The sequence below is a fragment of the Triticum dicoccoides genome, chromosome 3B (assembly GCF_002162155.2).
Source record: "Triticum dicoccoides isolate Atlit2015 ecotype Zavitan chromosome 3B, WEW_v2.0, whole genome shotgun sequence".
NCBI classification, from domain to species: domain Eukaryota; kingdom Viridiplantae; phylum Streptophyta; class Magnoliopsida; order Poales; family Poaceae; genus Triticum; species Triticum dicoccoides.
In genome coordinates this window covers 522004273-522022975 of record NC_041385.1, presented here as the reverse complement: position 1 = coordinate 522022975, position 18703 = coordinate 522004273, and the positions used below count along the sequence as shown (strand labels likewise).

At 45.5% G+C, this 18703-nt stretch overlaps 2 protein-coding genes across 2 annotated transcripts in view; one reads left to right on the top strand and one right to left on the bottom strand.

The window, feature by feature from the left end:
* Positions 1–2624, bottom strand: part of LOC119279619 (protein farnesyltransferase subunit beta-like) — a 5574-nt gene extending 2950 nt beyond the window's left edge. Inside the window, exons 1-8 of the mRNA XM_037560804.1 lie at positions 2339–2624; positions 1890–1976; positions 1703–1808; positions 1202–1237; positions 462–544; positions 329–382; positions 170–221; positions 7–103 (exon numbers count right to left, since the gene is read on the bottom strand). Coding sequence (XP_037416701.1) covers positions 7–103; positions 170–221; positions 329–382; positions 462–544; positions 1202–1237; positions 1703–1808; positions 1890–1976; positions 2339–2622 — 799 coding nt within the window. The 5' untranslated portion in view covers positions 2623–2624. The remainder of the gene's footprint in view (positions 1–6; positions 104–169; positions 222–328; positions 383–461; positions 545–1201; positions 1238–1702; positions 1809–1889; positions 1977–2338) is intronic.
* A 186-nt stretch (positions 2625–2810) lies between these two features.
* LOC119276870 (pentatricopeptide repeat-containing protein At4g32450, mitochondrial-like) lies at positions 2811–6366 on the top strand. The gene is made up of 2 exons (XM_037558040.1): positions 2811–3065; positions 3471–6366. Exons 1-2 carry the CDS (start codon positions 2953–2955, stop codon positions 6082–6084), a joined length of 2727 nt encoding a protein of 908 aa, XP_037413937.1. The 5' UTR covers positions 2811–2952; the 3' UTR covers positions 6085–6366.
* The last annotated feature ends 12337 nt before the right edge of the window (positions 6367–18703 follow it).

The window sequence follows — 18703 nt, the reverse complement described above, 5'->3', positions numbered from 1 at the left end:
AATTGCAAAATTGAAAAAACACATTAACCAAAGCAAACCTTGCTATGTAGTTTCCAACACCTTTTGCCAGCTCATCATCAAGAATGTTCACGAGGCTGGCAACCTAAATCTCAACAAGCATAATATTAGAGAATGGCAACAGAAACATTAAGAACTACAAGAAACTCACCGATATTGCAGTATAGCAAGCGCGGACATCAATTTCACCACCATCATGCATTCTGGTTGAAGGATTTTCAATGGAGTAACAGACATTAGACAGATGGAACTTGGTATGGAAATAGTAGTTTTTTTTTTCCTTGCCCTATGCACTATCGAGAAAACACACCTGAAAGCACCTGATTTGTCCTTCATTAGAAGCATAAACTTGTACAGATTGTCCCTGATTGACAACTTAGAACGGTTCAGAAAACGACACAGATATAAATAACATCTTTCTCCAAGAGCAGACATAGAGTTACCTTTTTATTGATGATAGTGCTCTTTCACTCCCTATGGTTACAAGTGTATTTACAGCAGCGTACGATGTAGCGAGATGAGGTAACTACCAAAGAAAAGGTGAGCAAAAGGATGAAATTAAAAACTGGTCAGTGGACATTATCATCTTGAATGAGTAGATAAACATGACACGGTAGATCAGTTAACAAAAAAAAAGATTAATGCTATCTCTGAACTTCCAAAAGACGGAGAAACAAAACCACTACAAAAGCTAGCTTTGCCAACTACAGCAGGTTTCTTGAGTTATATGAACACATCAGGTCATCAAATAGACAAATACCAAACACACAGATACATATTTCATATAAAACATATCTCCGAAGTTACCGAAAAAGGCTTTCGCCCCGCTTTATAAATAAAGCAACCACCGAGCACAAAGTCAACAAGGTACCATCTGAACAACACGCACACACACACAACGCCACCGCAGGCAAGGTTTGTCGAAGTTCTTATAACCCTAAAATGGTTTGTCGAAGTTATTTTGTATATTCATGTGAACATGCCAAGTAGCCTAGAACGGTCTAAGCACTCATTTTGAAGCAAACATTTGAAAGTAATGTCAGATCCAGTATCTCTACAGCCCAGCATTCACATGGCCTGTTCCAAATTCCATGGTTGCCTAAAATTCCATTTCAAGAACTAATGCAAAAGATTAACCAACCTAAATGTGGGGAATTAAAAAGAGTTTGAGGTTAGAGCAAACCTGCCCAGGTCCACCACCATATCCACCATGTTTGTCCTGAAACAATTATAATTAAGCCACCATAAGAGAAAGAAAATGGTAATATTCAGAAATTACTGTGTCTGCAAATGGGTATCTCCAGTGCTTTAATGATGTATGACCAATACTACTTGCATTTTTCCGTAAAAAAATCATATAAGATTTACTGTGTTGTGCAACCAGAGCATATTGTCTCAGCAACTTTATTAGTCTCTATAATCTATAGTATGTATATATGCAAAACTACATGTGGATTGAGAGGTTTATTCATGTAGCCCCACCACATTAAGCAGTTTGGTAAAGCGGTTCCATTCAATCTTGTTTTTCATATCAGCAAAGAAGAGCTGAAGTTTGAAATAAAGCCTTAAACAGTTTGCTTGTAAAGTTTTCAGCATCTATATCCTTAAGCATAAGTGTTATCAAAATTTAACTGCAAACTGCAGCAAGATATCCATACAATTATATTGTAACAGATCAACAAACCTGGCATCGAGACAAGAAGTCCACAATATCGTTCTCGAGGTCATCGTCAAGCGTTTCATCCAGCAATGCAAGCCCATGAACCATCCAATAGCATAACCAAGGCCGACTGGAATAACCAGAAGAAATTGTAAGCAAAGTATAGATCAGGGACGGCACTTAAGTTAATTTAACACTGGAGAAGCATTACTTGGCATCGAGCACATGGAAGCTAGGTGCAAGATGCCTCAGCCCTTTCGTCAAATACTTGACATGCTGATCGCGCCACAGCTCTAGCCTGCATCCAAGAAAAAATGATCAAAGCTCGGTATAAGCAAGTGGAGAACATCATAGAAGCCAAGCTAGTGCTTGTGAAAATTAGAATGCACACTGATATATACAACACCTAATTGGCAGAACTAAGCTTCTATGAGCAAAAATTTCGGTACCACAATCAAGCAATTACTCCACCCATCTGCTACAATTTATCAGTGAGCTTCCAATCTCGAGCAGAAGCCAAGCAAACCTATCTGATCTCCGCACCAACCAAGCTCTGAAGCCCATCTGTCGCACCCAAACCCACCACTCCCAAACACCGCGAACAGCAGGCTATTAGCTAAAAAGAAGTACTAATATGGAGCGTGAGTGAGGTCCCCTTACATGGCGGACTTGGCGTTGGGCGCGGCGTCGAAGAGGACGCGGTAGATGTCGGCTACCCGCGCCTCCACCTTCATCTGCTCCACCAGCGTCACGGTGAGCCGGGGCAGCTCCGCGGCCGCGCCGTCCTCCGACGGGTCGCCCCCGGCGGGAGGCGACTGCGGCTGCGGCTGCGACGAGGAATCCATAGGCGCGGCGGAGGCAGGCGGACCGCCGCTCCGCTGTGTGCCGCTGCTGCGAGCTCTGTCTCCGTGCGGCCGCGAGGATCTCAGGGAAAGGCGAACCATGTGCGAGCTTGGTCCTTGGACTGGGGTAGTAGAAATTCGATGCCGATAAAGGAAGGAAGGCCTGAAAGTGAAAAGCCCAGCCCAGTAGGCAGTGAGGCCCAGTGGACCGACCCAGCTTCGGCGCGAGGCCGTGTGCTATACCCACCCGTCCGGCTCGAGCGGGCGTATCATTCCCACCACCACACCGAGCACGCACGGCCACGCCGCCGCCGCCGCACCACCGTAGGGCAGCCTCCTCTTTCCGCTTGGCGGCTGGGGCTCTTCGTCTCCGCGAGGGTTTCCGCGGCGCACGGAACAGCAGGAGCACGCCGCGCCGAGAGGTTGAGGGAGATGGCTGCCATGGTTGGAGCGCGCAGGGCTCTCTTCGCCGCCCGCTACTCCCCTCGCGGCGAGCTCGCGGACGCGCTCCTCTCCCCCGCCCGTCGAGTCGGTTCTCCTCACAGGTACCGCACGCCTGCGCCAAGTCCTTGGACCAGTGTTCCCCTGCCTGTTAATCATGATTTCATAGTCCAGTGGTTTAGTCCTCTCTGTGAAGTTGTACTCATTTGCGATTAGAAACAAAGCCATATGAGTTACATATATAGAAGATTTTTTTCTTCCAAAGAATACGTAGAAGAAATCAATTTCGGTTGGAGCTTGAGATGGCAGATATACGAAACACATACGCCCACCCATGACTCCTTATGATTTCAGTGTGCTGAAACTAGCCCGCCACTTCAATCCTTTATAATTTCAGTGTTCACATGGCCAAGCAGATTGCTTTGACGCCTCCAACTGGCCACTATGATTTCTTCGACGCATGTTTCTTGCCTGGATATTAACGTGACATGTTTGCTATTCTGTTTCAGTCTTCCAGCTGAAAGAGGATGCCCGCGTTCTTTGGTTCCAAATCGAGGCGCTGGCAGTCTGGCATCCGAACAAATTGATGGGGACTATCACCGTGATTGGGGTGTGCAAAACGCAGGGAACTATGGAGAGTCCCGCTCAAAACACTCACCTGATCATTTCAGCCGCCCCTTGCAGAGGGACCCCCCTTCAGCTAATTCTTCAGAAGGCATTGATAGAAATAAAGGTGTGCATGCTGATGGCGGTGTCAATGCACATTATGGACGCAATTCTGAACAGCCTTACCAGAGCGGACCTTACCAGAGCGGTGGATCGTATGGCTTACCAGATAGTCGCCAGCCATATACCGGTGCAAGAATGAATAACGAGCCACCTGGATATACTGCCAGGCAATCGTATGGGGGCAATAGTGCATATGGCCACCAAAACCCCAAGGGCAATATACCAAGTGCTCATCAGCAGCAGACTGTCACACCTGCTATTAATGGCCTTTCTACAGATGGTAATGTGCGAAGAGGTCGTGACGTTACTGGATATGATTGCGGCTCTGGATACAATTCCCGAAGTAACCAGGAGAGCTATACTAGTGGGCAGTACGGATATGGCCCGTCAGCACAGTCACATCAAAGCTCAACTGGAAGTGACCAGCAAGTCTTTCAGCAACAGAAGGTTGATCGAATATCTAATGGTAATTACTTCAACAAGCCTGGCAATTCTGCGTCACAGTATCCAACTCCAAGCAGTTCCCATAAGGAGCATGTTGCAGGATCTCAACAAGGCCACAATGGTGATTTTGGATACAATACCAGGCAGCCTGATCAGGGAAGTGGTGCATACAATCACCCAAGTCCTAATGGAGGTCCACCAAGTACTCAGCAGCAGCACAATGGCACTGGATATGCCACACACAACTTTGGTTACAACACCCAAAGTAACCAGCAGAACTATAATGGTAGGCAGAATGGATACGGTCCTTCAGGACAGTCATATCAAAACTTAACTGGAAATGTTCAGCAGCAGAATGATTATCAAAGTCATGATCCTGCAAATAGGCCTGCGAATTCTGCCTCACAGTATCCGAATACTAGCCATTTCCATAAGGAGCATGTTCCAGTATTCCAGCAAGGCCACAAAGGTGATTTTGGACACAATGCTTCACAAGCATATCAGAGTCATTATACCACTAACAAAATTGACACGCAGAGAAATCATCGAGAGCATTACATGAATGTAAACACAGATGTACAGCACAGCCATAACAGAACTTATCCAGAATCTCATTCAGATGTTCAACCTATTACCTCAGCTGGGGACAACTTGAGCAGTAAGCCCTATCAAGATAACATGTATTTCCAGCATTCACTGCCTGGCAGCCTGCCAAATAATGGATCACCTTCTGAAGTATCTGACGAAGCCAGCGGCATATCGAAAGGTACTATTGAGGAACTGGATAAGTTATGTGAAGACGGGAACATAAAAGAAGCTTTGAAAGCTCTACCGGTGCTGCAAGGAAAAGGCATTGTACTGCATGCTCCTCAATACTTTAAACTGATGCAAGCATGCGCTGATGCATCTGCTCTTGCAGAAGCAAGACAAATACATGATCAAATATCTCAATCAGAACTAGCTGTTGACATAGATGTTAACAACAGAATTTTGGACATGTATGCTAAATGTGCCTCGATGGAAGATGCAAAGAAACTTTTCAGTACTATGGCGCAGCATGATTTGACATCTTGGAGCACTATAATCTCAGGGTTTGTGCATAATGGTCTTGGTGAAGAAGCAACTGACTTTTTTGATCGTTTTAAGCAGACGGGAGATAAGCCAGATTCTGGCATGTTCACACATGTATTTTTGGCCTGTGGAATTTTGGGATCAGTTGACGAGGGCATGTTGCATTTTGAATCAATGCAGAAGGATTTTGGTATAATTCCTTCCGTGGATCATTATGCGAGCATTGTTAATATGCTTGGCCAGTCGGGCTATGTTGATGAAGCTCGTGAATTTGTTGAACGGATGCCTATGGAACCGAGCGTCGATATCTGGGAAAGTTTGATGAATATGTGCCGACTTAATGGATACTTAGAGCTTGGGGATCATTGTGCTCAGATTATAGAACGCCTGGATCCTTCTAGGCTGAATGAGCAGTCTAAAACGGGTCTTTTCCCTGTAAATGCTTCAGACCTTGCAAAGGAGAAAGAAAGGAAAAAGGCTAATACTGCTGAAGCTAGGAGCAAAGTTCATGAATACAGAGCAGGGGATCGATCCCATCCAGAAACCCTTAAGATCTATGAAGAGCTGAGGTACTTGGCGGCTCATATGAAGGAGGCTGGCTATATTGCGGATACTCGATTTGTGCTTCACGATGTTGATCCAGAAACTAAAGAGGATGCATTGCTAGCTCACAGTGAGAGACTAGCTGTTAGTTATGGTCTTATAACTAGTGCTGTCCGTTCGCCAATTCGGGTTATCAAGAATCTTCGCTCCTGTGGAGATTGCCACACAGCTTTGAAGATAATCTCTAAGCTTGTTGGCCGTCAGATCATTGCAAGGGATGCAAAGAGGTTCCACCATTTTGAAAATGGTGTGTGCTCTTGCAAAGATTATTGGTAAATGCAATGCGACATGTCTATGCTGTTATCAAATTTAATAGGTAGAGATCCAAAATCAGTTGTGTAAATCCTGAAGGTATGTTGCCTATGAAACATTTAGTTTAACCACAGGTTTCATGCCAGGGACACGGTGTATCCTCTCTTCTATGTAACATCCTATTAGTGTTCTACCCTGGAATTTATTAGCTTGAAGCATTCTTTATCTGATGATGCTCCCTCACAAATCATTATGCATCGAAAACTAAAGATATACAGTTGGTTTGCAGGTATTCTGTAGTTCGTACTTGTTGGTAACTTTTTTGTGCTAAGGGACTTGTACGGAACTTCCTGGTTACCCCTTCTTTTATACTCCTTGATTTACTGAACCTTTAACTCACAGCATAGACAATTAGGCATGGTCCTTTACTGGCAGCCTTTATATGCTTTAGCGTTCCAGTAAGAGGATTTGTTTAGATATTCCGTGTATCAGGAAAGAGCCTCAGTGAAGAAGTCTGCAACTTGGAGCTTTGATGGTAAAAGCAGTGACTTGGGTGCACTTCTGTAGGTGAAATGGAAGTCCAACACGTCATGCAAATTTTCAAAAAAATCTACTTACAACATTGACCCAGGTTGCATACAATAACTTGTAAAGTCTTACATCAAAATTCGATTTACATGTGGCCCACTGGAGCATCGTACGAGTGAGGTCGAAGTGGCGTGGTTAGAACATCTCTATCACACCCCTTAAAATCGCAAACTGGGATACGGGTTGAAAAAAGTGCATTTTAAGGGTTCATTTTAGCTGCGGCCGAACAGATAGTGTAAAACTGGAACAAAGAGCTCCTTCTTCCAATCCGGCCGTTGCCGCCCCTTCCCCAGCCGGCCGCGCCGGTCGTGTCCAACCCCGTCGGCCGCACCACATCGCCCGTAGGCTGCGCCCCGTCGCCCATCGGCCGCGCCGGCCGCGCCCAGCCTCGCCGGCCACGCCCCGTCGCCTCCGTCGTTCGCGCCCAGGCTTGCCGGCCACGCCCCGCCGCCTTAGCCGTCCGCGCCTTGCTCTATTGCCAGCCGAGTCGTACCCCTTTGCCTGTCGCGCCGGGAGGATTCCGGCGGCCAGGCTGAGGTCATGAGAGGCCATGCCTATGTCGAGCTCGTCCAATTCGAACTGGCGGCGATCGATTGCGGCGCCTAGCGGCCTTTTTCGGTGAGCGGTGATGAATTCCGGCGAGTTTAGGGCGGATTCCGGCAAACTCCGCGGCGGCGTGTTTGCTCCGACGAGGTTTGACCGATATACGGGCCCCCCCTAGATTCGGCCTTCCAACCTCCAAAGATAAGGGTTTCGGGTGTGCATTTGTGGTGGCCCTTAAAAATTTTACGGGTTGGACCACTTTTACGGTTTCTGTTCTGGACACTTTTTTCGCTCAAAACTGCAAAACGCAACAAATTTACGGGTTTGACCACTTATGTGGGGTCTGCTAGAGATGCTCTTAGCATCCAATTTTGTGCGCGCCCGAGCTCTGTTGTTCTAAAATTTGGGATATAAGAGCAACTCCAACGCGTCAACCCAAACGGGTGGCGCTTTTATCCGTTTTTTGTCCATTTGGGTTGGCCGCCCGCTCGGCTTCCGCCCCGTTTAAGATTTGAGTCGGCGGTGCGTCCAGCGCGCCGACATCTGCCGACGTGGCAGGCTGGCCGCCTTTTTCAACACGTAGCACAAATTTTGCATTGTTTCACACACAAATTTTGCATTATTTCACAAGCAAACATATGGTCCATGGCAGAATAAATAGCAGTTTCAACCAAAGAATAATAGCATAGTTTTACAAGCCGAATGTAAATAAAACAATCTCACATAGTTTTGCAAGCCAAATAAAAAAGATACATCTATTGGTTGCCAACATGAGCCCACATATGTTTAACCAAATCATTTTGAAGTTGCATGTGAGTTTCCCAATCATGCATGTCATGATGAAATTGGATGAACTGTTCAAACTTTACCGCTCCTCCATGCTCTGGAACAACATTCTCACCCTGAAACTGAAACTCTTGATCGTAGAGACGTTCCGGGTGCTGATCTTCTACGATCATATTATGCATGATCACACAAGCAGTCATCACCTCCCATAGTTTCTTCGTGCTCCAAGTCTTAGCAGGATACTGAACGATGCCCCATCGGGATTGCAAAACACCAAAGGTACGCTCGACGTCCCTCCTAGCAACTGCCGTGCCAAAGAAAGAGTGCCAGATCCAGACATCTTGAGATGCCACGGCCTCAAGTATGATAGTGCAAGCCTGACATGGCCCTTATACTGCCCTTGCCAAGCAGAAGGGCAGTTCTTCCACTCCAGTGCATGCAGTCTATGCTGCCAAGCATCCCTGGGAAGCCCCTGGTGGCATTCATCGCCAACAAACGGGTTGTATCTTCGGGAGTCGTCTCTCTCAAGTACCCAGGGCCAAACACAACAATAACAGCCTTGCAGAACTTATACAGGGAGTCTAGGCATGTAGACTCGCTCATAGAACGTACTCGCCAATTAGATCACCGGGCACTCCATATACAAGCATTTAGATGGCTGTAGTGCATTTCTAATAAGAGGAGAAGCCAATCTTTCCAACGGCATCCTCTTTGCACTCAAAATAGTCATCGTAGCCGACCACCCCCTCTCTAATACGGTTGAAAATATGCCTACTCATACGGAAACGACAACGGAATTTCTGATGTTTGAACAACTGGTTCGTTGTGTCAAAGTAGTCCTTCCAAAGAAGGAAATGCCCGCTCTCTTAGTTGCGATTCAACGTCAGAAGGTGCCCTGGAATGGAGCCACGGAACAACGGCCGCTCGCTATTGAGGTGGTGATGGACCAACACGACAGACAAGATCTCCTCCTCATCATCAGACGAGGAATCGTCGGAGTCGCAAAGGAAATTGTGGAAAAAAAACTCATCGGCAGAGTCCATTTTGTACCTTGAACAGCTTGTGGGCGTCGATGAAGGAGACAGCCAGTCGTGCGCCCTCAGACAAGCTAGCTGCCTTGGTGGCGTCCGACGAGCGTGTCAGCGTCCATCGAGCGTGCCGGTGTCAGGACAAAAGATCTGGCTGGGGCGGCGAGGCGGCTTCTTAGTCACGGTCGTGGCTGTGTCGGGGGAGTGGGGGCGGGAGGCTTTTGGTTTCCTGGCAGCAAGATGGCGGTGGCAGGTGACGTGTGATGTGGTGGCGTTGCAGGGGGGATGTTGCGGCACCGGCTGCTGGGAGAGGCACCAGAAAAATGGGCAGCGGCGTCGGCGACGAAGGAGGCGGGCGAGGGTTTGCTGTTGGAATGGAAGAGGATGGCAATGTGTCACTGACGAGCGGGCCTGGGGAGGAGTAGGTGGGCGCGTGCGCGCATCCGTCTCGTGTCCGCGCCGATGCAAATCTGGCTCAAAAAAGGGTCGGGAATGGGCCGCCAGGCGGACGAAAAGCGGACGCGTGTCCGGTCGATGCATCCGCGCCGACCCATACGAACGCGCGCAGACGAAATGGGTCGCCGTGTTGGAGTTGCTCTAAAGTTATGCTAGTGTATTTTTCTGGAGCGGGGAAAGACAGGTTCTCACATTCCCAAGCGCGGAGTTGGAGAAATCATAGGGAAAATGCCTTCGATAACAAAAAGAGGATTGCTAATTCGCACCAATCCAGAATAAAACGATCTGAAAACGGTTCGTTAGCTTGCATGATCTTTCAAATGATCTAGTTTTGGATATGAACTGAGACACAACCCATGTAGTAGTAGTTCTTTTTTACTTCACAAGCAGACTATGGGTTTGTAGAACTTTAAATCAGAAAGAACTGGATTTTGCCCCCAGCTTCCGCTGAAATCTTGCCACAATCCTTGTGTAACCGATAATCGCCCCCACCCCCCTAGGCAATCCCCTCAAAGGAAAATAGTAATGTTATCTGTCGAACCTCAGCTGGGAAGGAAATGGCAAGCGAACGATTTTTCTTAGTAGTTTTAAACGAAAAATGCCTTTCTTCTAAAGAAACTACTATGTTGTTCTGAAGAAATTGCCATCCCCTTAGAACTAAAGCAGCCAACGAAATCATTCGAAATACCACCCTCTCCCACTGATTGTTCACCAGCTAATAGGGAAAATGCTTCGTTCTAGTCCCCCGGTCTGATTCCATCAGGAGTCAGAGAAGAATGCCAAGTGAAACACTAGCTTCTTGATTTTTGTTTTGTGTGGACATGTATCCAAGAGTTGAGAGGTAGGTTTCAAGACTTTTAATAGCCCGAGGGGACCCCAACAGGACCTAACAAGGGCTCACCTACTATAGTTAGAGCATCTACAACCGGAGTTAGCAAATCCATGCACATATACGTCTGCCGCCGTGCCCGCGGACATCATCGGGCGCGTTCTCATTTGTCCTCCCGGACAACCATACTCCCATATGCCAGCCCTCATATCCATGGATGTCCATTATATAGTATAAATTCATCATCAATTTGAAAATTCAACGATACAAATAAATGAGAATTCAACATGCCAAAATAAAATTCAATAATTCATACATAGATAGGTGATACGTCCATTTTGCATCATGTTTTTCTACTGTTATTTATAGTGTTTTTATGCATTGTAACACTTTCTGGAGTAATTCTAATGTCTTTTCTCTCACGATATGCAAGATTTGCACAAAGAGGGAGAATGCCGGCAGCTGGAATTCTAGACCTGAAAAAGCTATGTCAGAGATACATATTCTGCACATCTCCAAATGAGCTGAAATTTTATGGAGAATTGTTTTGGAATAAATAAATATACTGGAGAAAATAACTACCGGGGGGCACCCGAGTGCCCACTAGGCACTAGGGTGCGCCACTGATACGTCTATTTTGCATCATGCTTTTATATCAATATTTATTGCATTATGGGTTGTTGTTACACATTATATCACAATACTTATGCCTTTTCTCTCTTATTTTACAAGGTTTACATGAAGAGGGAGAATGTCGGTAACTGGAATTCTGGACTGGAAAATGAGCAAATATTAGAGACTTATTCTGCACAACTCCAAAAGTCCTGAAACTTCATGGAGAATTATTTTGGAATATATAAAAAATATTGGGCGAAGAAAGCACCAGAGGGGGCCCACCAGCCATCCACAAGGGTGGGGCGCGCCCCCTACCTTGTGGGCCCCCTGTCAGGCCTCCGGTGGCCATCTTCTGCTATATGGTGTGTTTTGACCTGGAAAAAAAATCAGAAGGAAGCTTTCAGGATGAAGCGCCGGCGTCTCGAGGCGTAACCTGTGCAGAACCAATCTAGGGCTCCGGCGGAGCTGTTCTGCCGGGGAAACTTCCCTTTGAGAGGGGAAAATCATCGCCATCGTCATCACCAACGATCCTTTTATCGAGAGGGGGTCAATCTCCATCAACATCTTCACAAGCACCATCTCCTCTCAAACCCTAGTTCATCTCTTGTATCCGATATCTGTCTCAAAACCTCAGATTGGTACGTGTGGGTTGCTAGTAGTGTTGATTACTCCTTGTAGTTGATGCTAGTTGGTTTATTCGGTGGAAGATCATATGTTCAGATCACTAATGATAATTAATACTCCTTTGATTATGAACATGAATATGCTTTGTGAGTAGTTACGTTTGTTCCCGAGGACATGGGAGAAGTCTTGTTATAAGTAATCATGTGAATTTGGTATTCGTTCGATATTTTGATGAGATGTATGTTGTCTTTCCTCTAGTGGTGTTATGTGAGCGTCGACTACATGACACTTCACCATGATTTGGGCCTAGGGGAAGGCATTGTGAAGTAATAAGTAGATGATGGGTTGCTAGAGTGATAGAAGCTTAAACCCTGGTTTATGTGTTGCTTCGTAAGGGGCTGATTTGGATCCATATGTTTCATGCTATGGTTAGATTTATCTTAATTCTTCTTTCGTAGTTGCAGATGCTTGTGAGAGGGATTAATCATAAGTGGGAGGCTCATCCAAGGAAGGGCAGCACCCAAGCACTGGTCCACCCACATATCAAATTATCAAAGTAACGAACGCGAATCATATGAGCATGCTGAAAACTAGCTTGAAAGTAATTCCCATGTAAGAGTTCGTTCAGGCTTGTCCTTTGCTACAAAAAGGATTGGGCCACCTTGCTGCACCTTAGTTACTTTTGTTACTTTTTACCCATTATGAATTATCTTATCACAAACTATTTGTTACTGATAATTTCAGTGCTTGCAGAGAATACCGTGCTGAAAACCGCTTGTCATTTCCTTCTGCTCCTCGTTGGGTTTGACACTCTTACTTATCGAAAGGACTACGATAGATACCCTATACTTGTGGGTCATCAAGACTCTTTTCTGGCACCGTTGCCGGGGAGTGAAGCGCCTTTGGTAAGTGGAATTTGGTAAGGAAACATTTATATTACATGCCGAAATTTACTATCACTTGTCACTATAGAAAATAATCCTTTGAGTGGCTTGTTCGGGGTATCTTCACCTCAACCGGAAGAACAAAGAGTTTCTCCTCAACCTACAGCACCTACTGAAAATATTTATTATGAAATTCCTTTAGGTATGATAGAGTAGCTGTGTCGGGGAAACGAACACCTACGGGATCACAAGAATCCCTTCTACATTCGGTGGGGGCTTAGTTGCACGAAGAGCAGGTCTATCAGTTAGCACACAGGGGCTTTACCCAGGTTCGGGCCGCAAAGATGCGTAATACCCTAGTCCTTCTTGTCTGGATATATGTGTTCTTGAGCTTTTGAAGTAGCTACGGTGCGAGCACGGTCCAAAAGTCTGAATCCTCTCTCTGTATGCCTTGGGCCTCCTTTTATACGTAAGGGTTGCCACAGTGGCACACAGGAGGTGGCAAGCTACAGTGTACGACCTTATCGCTCGGCAACGTAGGACAAACACATTTAATGCGCTGCCTACGTGCCCTCTTACTTTATCGGGGACGGCAACAGAAGCCATCCCGTCCGTTGCCGCTCCTTCTTGCTTCGACACACGTCCAGGCTGACGAGGCATGCAGTGCCACGCTGGCTAACTAGCTGCTGTGTTGGCGTGATGGTAGAGCCTCCACGAAGATCTGCATGCCGCCACGCAGGCGCCTGCTTAGTTGGCACACTGGTCATCATGCTGGAGTGGTGGTGAACCCTTGCCGGGCGCGGGTCCGGCCGCAACCCAGCGATCGTCCCGGCAAGGCTTGCTGGGGGCTTTGGAGTTGTCCCCGACAAGGGTCTTGCCGGGGGTCTTCGTCTTCTTGTCCCACGTGGATCCGTGGGCCATCAATCTTTATGAGGATCTGCATGCTACCAAGCATGCGTTCTCAGATCTTGGTCTTAACATTGTCGATGGTGTCAGAGCTCTTAGCTTCAAGGGTGATGGGCTTGCTGATGCTGCGCAAGCTGCCCCGGCAAGGGTGTTGCCGGGGAGGTCTGATGAGGACTTCAATACCATTGTTACGCCCACAGCCCCTGCTGCTATACATACTGGACCAATTACTAGAGCTCGCGCACGCCAACTAAATTACCAGGTACTTTTGTTTCTTGGTAATGATTCTAATGTTCATGAGAATATGATGCTGCCTAAATTGGATACATTTATTTTGCTTACAAATGAAGGGCCTAGCTTGGAGAAGGATGAACATTGGAGCAAGAACAAGCATGGAGATGATGGCATGCGCAAGGGGAACAAGAACGGAGTTACAAGTGATGATTTCAGGTCTTTGAAGCCACCATAATGAGTGCATGAAGCCTTGGATGAAATATACAAGATGCCACTTCATAAATTTTGTCCAGAGGCTATTATAGGTGTTGCGTCACCTTTTTATTGGGCAAGGCCCATGTAATTTCGAAATACATAAGTATAGGCTATTTTTAGAGTCCGTATGTGTGGGGAAACAAGAGATAGGGTTGATTTCGGACCCCTCCACCAAGGGCCACGAAATTCCTCCTCTCTTCCTCCATATATACAGCCTTAGGGCACCATTTAGACTTTGGGTTTTGTTTAGATTAAAGTTCGCCATAGCTGCAACTTCGCGTACTTCTTTTGTGTTCAACGACCAGACAAAGGTGTCACAGAACCCCAACTTGATCAATAAAGCTTTCATCTTATATTCACAATATCCAGATTGCAATCTCAGTTTCTTGCTTGTTCTTCGTTTGCTCGCAGGAAACAGACCCTCGTGGTGAGGTTGATCGTGCTCTGGCGTGGTCAATAACCTCTCGGAGTTGGTTTAGCGATTTCTAAGGCGCGACGTCCTCACACGTTCGTAGTCGGATCGTCAAAGTCGACTTCCACCAAAGCGAAATCCATCATCTCATCGAAAGACGGGACACCTTTGCCTGTATCAAGTGGTATCAGATTTTCAGGTTGCTTGGTGAGATTTTACAGTTTTTCGTAGTTTAGATCGAGTCTGTTCTTCATACCTATAGTCCACGAAAAAGCCACACACAAAAAATTAGGGTTAGTTCATCCTATCCGAACCAATCTGAGCCTTTGCATAATCTTTTCTGTATTTGCGTTGTTGAATTTGCGGTTGCATCATCGTGTGTAGTTGCTGGTCTTAGAGTCTAGTCTTTTAGAGTTTCGAGTTCTGGTCATAAGTTGTCACGCCTCCGCCGCACCATCATCATCACCCCTGCCATCTACCACCACCGCTTCGAATCTGTATCCATATACCACCACCGCTGCCATATACCACCACCGCTGCCATCTACCGCCATATATCCACCACCAATCCGAGTTCTTTTCATATTAGGTTTGTTTTCGAGTTCCATCTAGTTTCCAATTCATGTTTCCTTGCCGGAGTAGGTTTCGAAAAAAAAAGTCCGGAAACCACCCTCCGTTTAGGCCCAAAATTTTCTGAAAACGCACTTGTCAAAAAAAATTCTGGCTATCCTATTTTTAGGTGTTTCTGAGTGTTTTGAGACAGGTGCCATTATAGAAAGTTTTTTTTTGAGCCGTTTCCAGATTTTGGTCTGGGCAGTCGAAAAAAAATTGTCGCAAAAATTTCGTGTCTATCCTGTTACCTTGACTTGGGAAGAGTTTTGAGACACTCGCCATTATAGTGAATTTTCGCAAAAAAAAGAGCGCAAAAAAAGAGTGAAAAAAAAGTCAGAGCGTGCTCCTTCCTTGATTACGTGCAGCGCCGTGATTTTGTTAGTGTTCTAGGCTCGCGTCTCTAGCACGGTCTAGCCTAGGACCAGCACAGTACCATCATTGAGCGTTTATTCAACTTTGCATCTCTGAATTGATTATTGCTGACCCCTTTTGCTACCATATATAAGCCTTCCCAGCTCCACATACATCTACGTCGTACGTTTGACTCTCCCTGGCAATCGCTCTATCCAAGCTTTGAGAGTTTTGACTACAAGGTTGTCGATCACCGCCTGCTGCTGGGTAAGAACTGGTAAGAATTTGAGTTTTGTTTGACGGATTTGTGACACCCAGCACCACCACTTGTTCGTAGTCTGTAGGATCATATTCTTGTGTGTTTCTATTGCTGCTAACCATGCCAGGATCTCAAGCCGACGAGATTGACTGGGAGAACTTAACAAACAAGGAGCTTCATGATAAGTTTCAGCAAATGATGACTGAACAGGTGCAAGATGTGTTGAACAATTTTGAAGAGGCCATGGAGAAGATCACTGGCCTTGAGAAGACGCTCGAAACAAAGCTCGATAACATATTTAATGAACTGCTTGCACGTTTTCCACCATCGGCTGCACCTGCCGCACCTCTGCAACAACAACAACAACAACTACCTCCACGTCACGAAACAGCCCTCCACCAAGCGAGCCATGTACTTCTTCATCCTGGCCAAACTGTTGGTGCTGCTGTTGATACTTCTGTGGCTCCTGCTACTGATGCGGAGGATGATTATGCGGGAGATTACTAGGATGAGGTTGATCAAAATCAGAACTACGTGCAACCACCAGGACCACAACCACCAGGTCGTCCACATGCAAATAATCACAATGGTAGGGCCCTCCCTCAGGTACGAGATCATGACCATCTTCCTAAATTGAAATTGAATATTCCACCATTTGAGGGTAGATATGTTCCTGATATATCTCTTACTTGGGAGTTAGAAACTGAACAACAATTTACATGTTTACAATATCCCGAGGAGAGATGGGTTGCTGCTGCTGTTTGTGCTTTCACTAGTTTTGCATGTGTATGGTGGTCTAAACATTGTAGATTATATCCTATTCCAACTACTTGGGCTGCTTTGAAAACTGCTATGCGTACGCGTTGGGTTCCACCATATTATCAACGTGAATTGCTTCAAAAATTGCAGCGCTTAAGACAAGGGAAAAATTATGTAGAAGACTATTATCAGTAATTACAAACTGGCATGATTAGATGTGGTATTGTTGAGGAGAATGAAGCTATGCTTGCACGTTTTATGGCTGGATTAAATAGAGAGATTCAGACCATTCTAGAGTATAAGGAGTATACTAATATCACTCGTTTATTCCATCTTGCTTGTAAAGCTGAACGTGAAGTGCAGGATCGACAAGCAATGGCGCACACTAACTTTTTTGCAGGTCGACCTTCCTCATGGACACCACGTGCATCTTCTGCTTCCACTGCACCAGCACCTCCATCAGGTGCCACCTCCAGCCGTGATACAAGAAAGCAGGCACAACCACCACTATCTGCCAAGAGCGCACCTGCCGGACCTACACAGAGCTCTTCTTCCATGGCATCAACAGGGCACACAAGTGATATTATTTGTCGTCGTTGTAAGGGAAGAGGTCATTATGCACGAGAATGCAAATCTCAGCGTGTGATGATTGCTACTGAGGATGGTGGGTATGAGTCCGCTAGTGACTATGATGAGGAGACTTTGGCCCTTATTACACGTGAAGAACATGGTGGATATGATTCTGATAATGAGACGCAATACATGGCTCCTGAAGACGCTGACAGGTATGAATGTTTAGTTGCTCAACGTGTTTTGAGTGTGCAGGTCACACAAGCTGAGCAAAATCAGAGGCATAATTTGTTTCATACAAAGGGAGTTGTGAAGGAACGTTCTGTGCGCGTCATCATAGACGGAGGGAGTTGCAACAACTTGGCTAGCATGGAGATGGTGGACAAGCTATCTCTCACCACAAGACCATATCCACATCCTTACTACATCCAATGGTTCAATAACAACGGCAAGGTTAAGGTAACACGTACTGGTCGTGTGCATTTTAGTATCTCTACATATGCTGATTATGTTGATTGTGATGTGGTACCTATGCAAGCATGTTCCTTATTACTTGGTAGACCATGGCAATTTGATAAAAATTCTATACACCATGGTAGAAACAATCAGTATACTCTTGTTCATAAGGATAAAAATATTACTTTGCTTCCTATGACTCCTGATTCCATTTTGAAAGATGATATTAATAGAGCTAATAAAGCAAAACAAGAGAAGAATAAGAGTGAAAACCAGATTGTGGCAAAAGATTTTGAGCAACAAATGAAGCCTAATAATAAACCATCTAGTGTTGCTTCTGAAATTAAATTGAAAAGTGCATGTTTATTTGACACCAAATCTGATATTGATGAGCTAGATTTCAGCAAATCTGTTTGCTATGCTTTTGTGTGCAAAGAGGCATTATTTTCATTCGAGGACGTGCCTTCCTCTTTGCCTCCTGCTGTCACTAACATTTTGCAGGAGTTCGCTGACGTCTTTCCACAAGATGTGCCACCAGGATTACCGCCTATTCGAGGGATTGAGCATCAGAATGACTTAATTCCCGGTGCTTCACTGCCAAACCGTGCGCCATACCGTACCAATCTAGAGGAGACGAAGGAGATTATGCGTCAAGTACAAGAGCTTCTCGACAAAGGTTATATACGCGAATCCCTTAGTCCTTGTGTTGTTCCTATTATTCTAGTGCCGAAAAAGGATGGTACATCGCGTATGTGTGTTGATTGTAGAGGCATTAATAATATTACTATTCGTTATCGTCATCCTATTCCTAGGCTAGATGATATGCTTGATGAATTGAGTGGCTCTACAATATTTTCCAAAGTTGATTTGCGTAGTGGATACCATCAAATTCGTATGAAATTGGGGGATGGATGGAAAGCAGCATTTAAAACTAAGTTTGGATTATATGAGTGGTTAGTCATGCCTTTTGGGTTAACTAATGCGCCTAGTACTTTCATGAGACTAATGAACGAAGTTTTACGTGCTTTCATTGGACGATTTGTGGTAGTCTATTTTGATGATATACTGATTTATAGCAGATCTTTGGAAGAACATTTGGAACATTTACGTGCTATTTTTATTGCTCTACATGATGCACGTTTGTTTGGTAACCTTGGGAAGTGCACCTTTTGCACCGACCGAGTATATTTTCTTGGCTATGTTGTTACTCCAGAGGGAATTGAAGTTGATAAAGCCAAGATTGAAGCTATTGAGAGTTGGCCGCAGCCCAAAACAGTCACACAAGTGAGGAGTTTTCTTGGCCTCACTGGATTCTATAGGCGTTTTATGAGAGATTTTAGCACCATTGCTGCACCTCTCAATGAGCTTACAAAGAAAGATGTGCCTTTTCTTTGGGGTACCGCACAGGAAGAAGCCTTCACGGTATTGAAAGATAAGTTGACACATGCTCCTTTACTCCAACTTCCTGATTTTAATA

What these genes read in the sequence shown, in the direction of transcription:
- LOC119276870 (XM_037558040.1), top strand. Translation starts at nt 2,953, where the DNA reads ATGGCTGCCATGGTTGGAGCGCGCAGGGCTCTCTTCGCCGCCCGCTAC. An exon ending in CGAGTCGGTTCTCCTCACAG is followed by an intron (nt 3,066 to 3,470) that starts GTACCGCACGCC and finishes ATTCTGTTTCAG; the next exon opens with TCTTCCAGCTGAAAGAGGAT.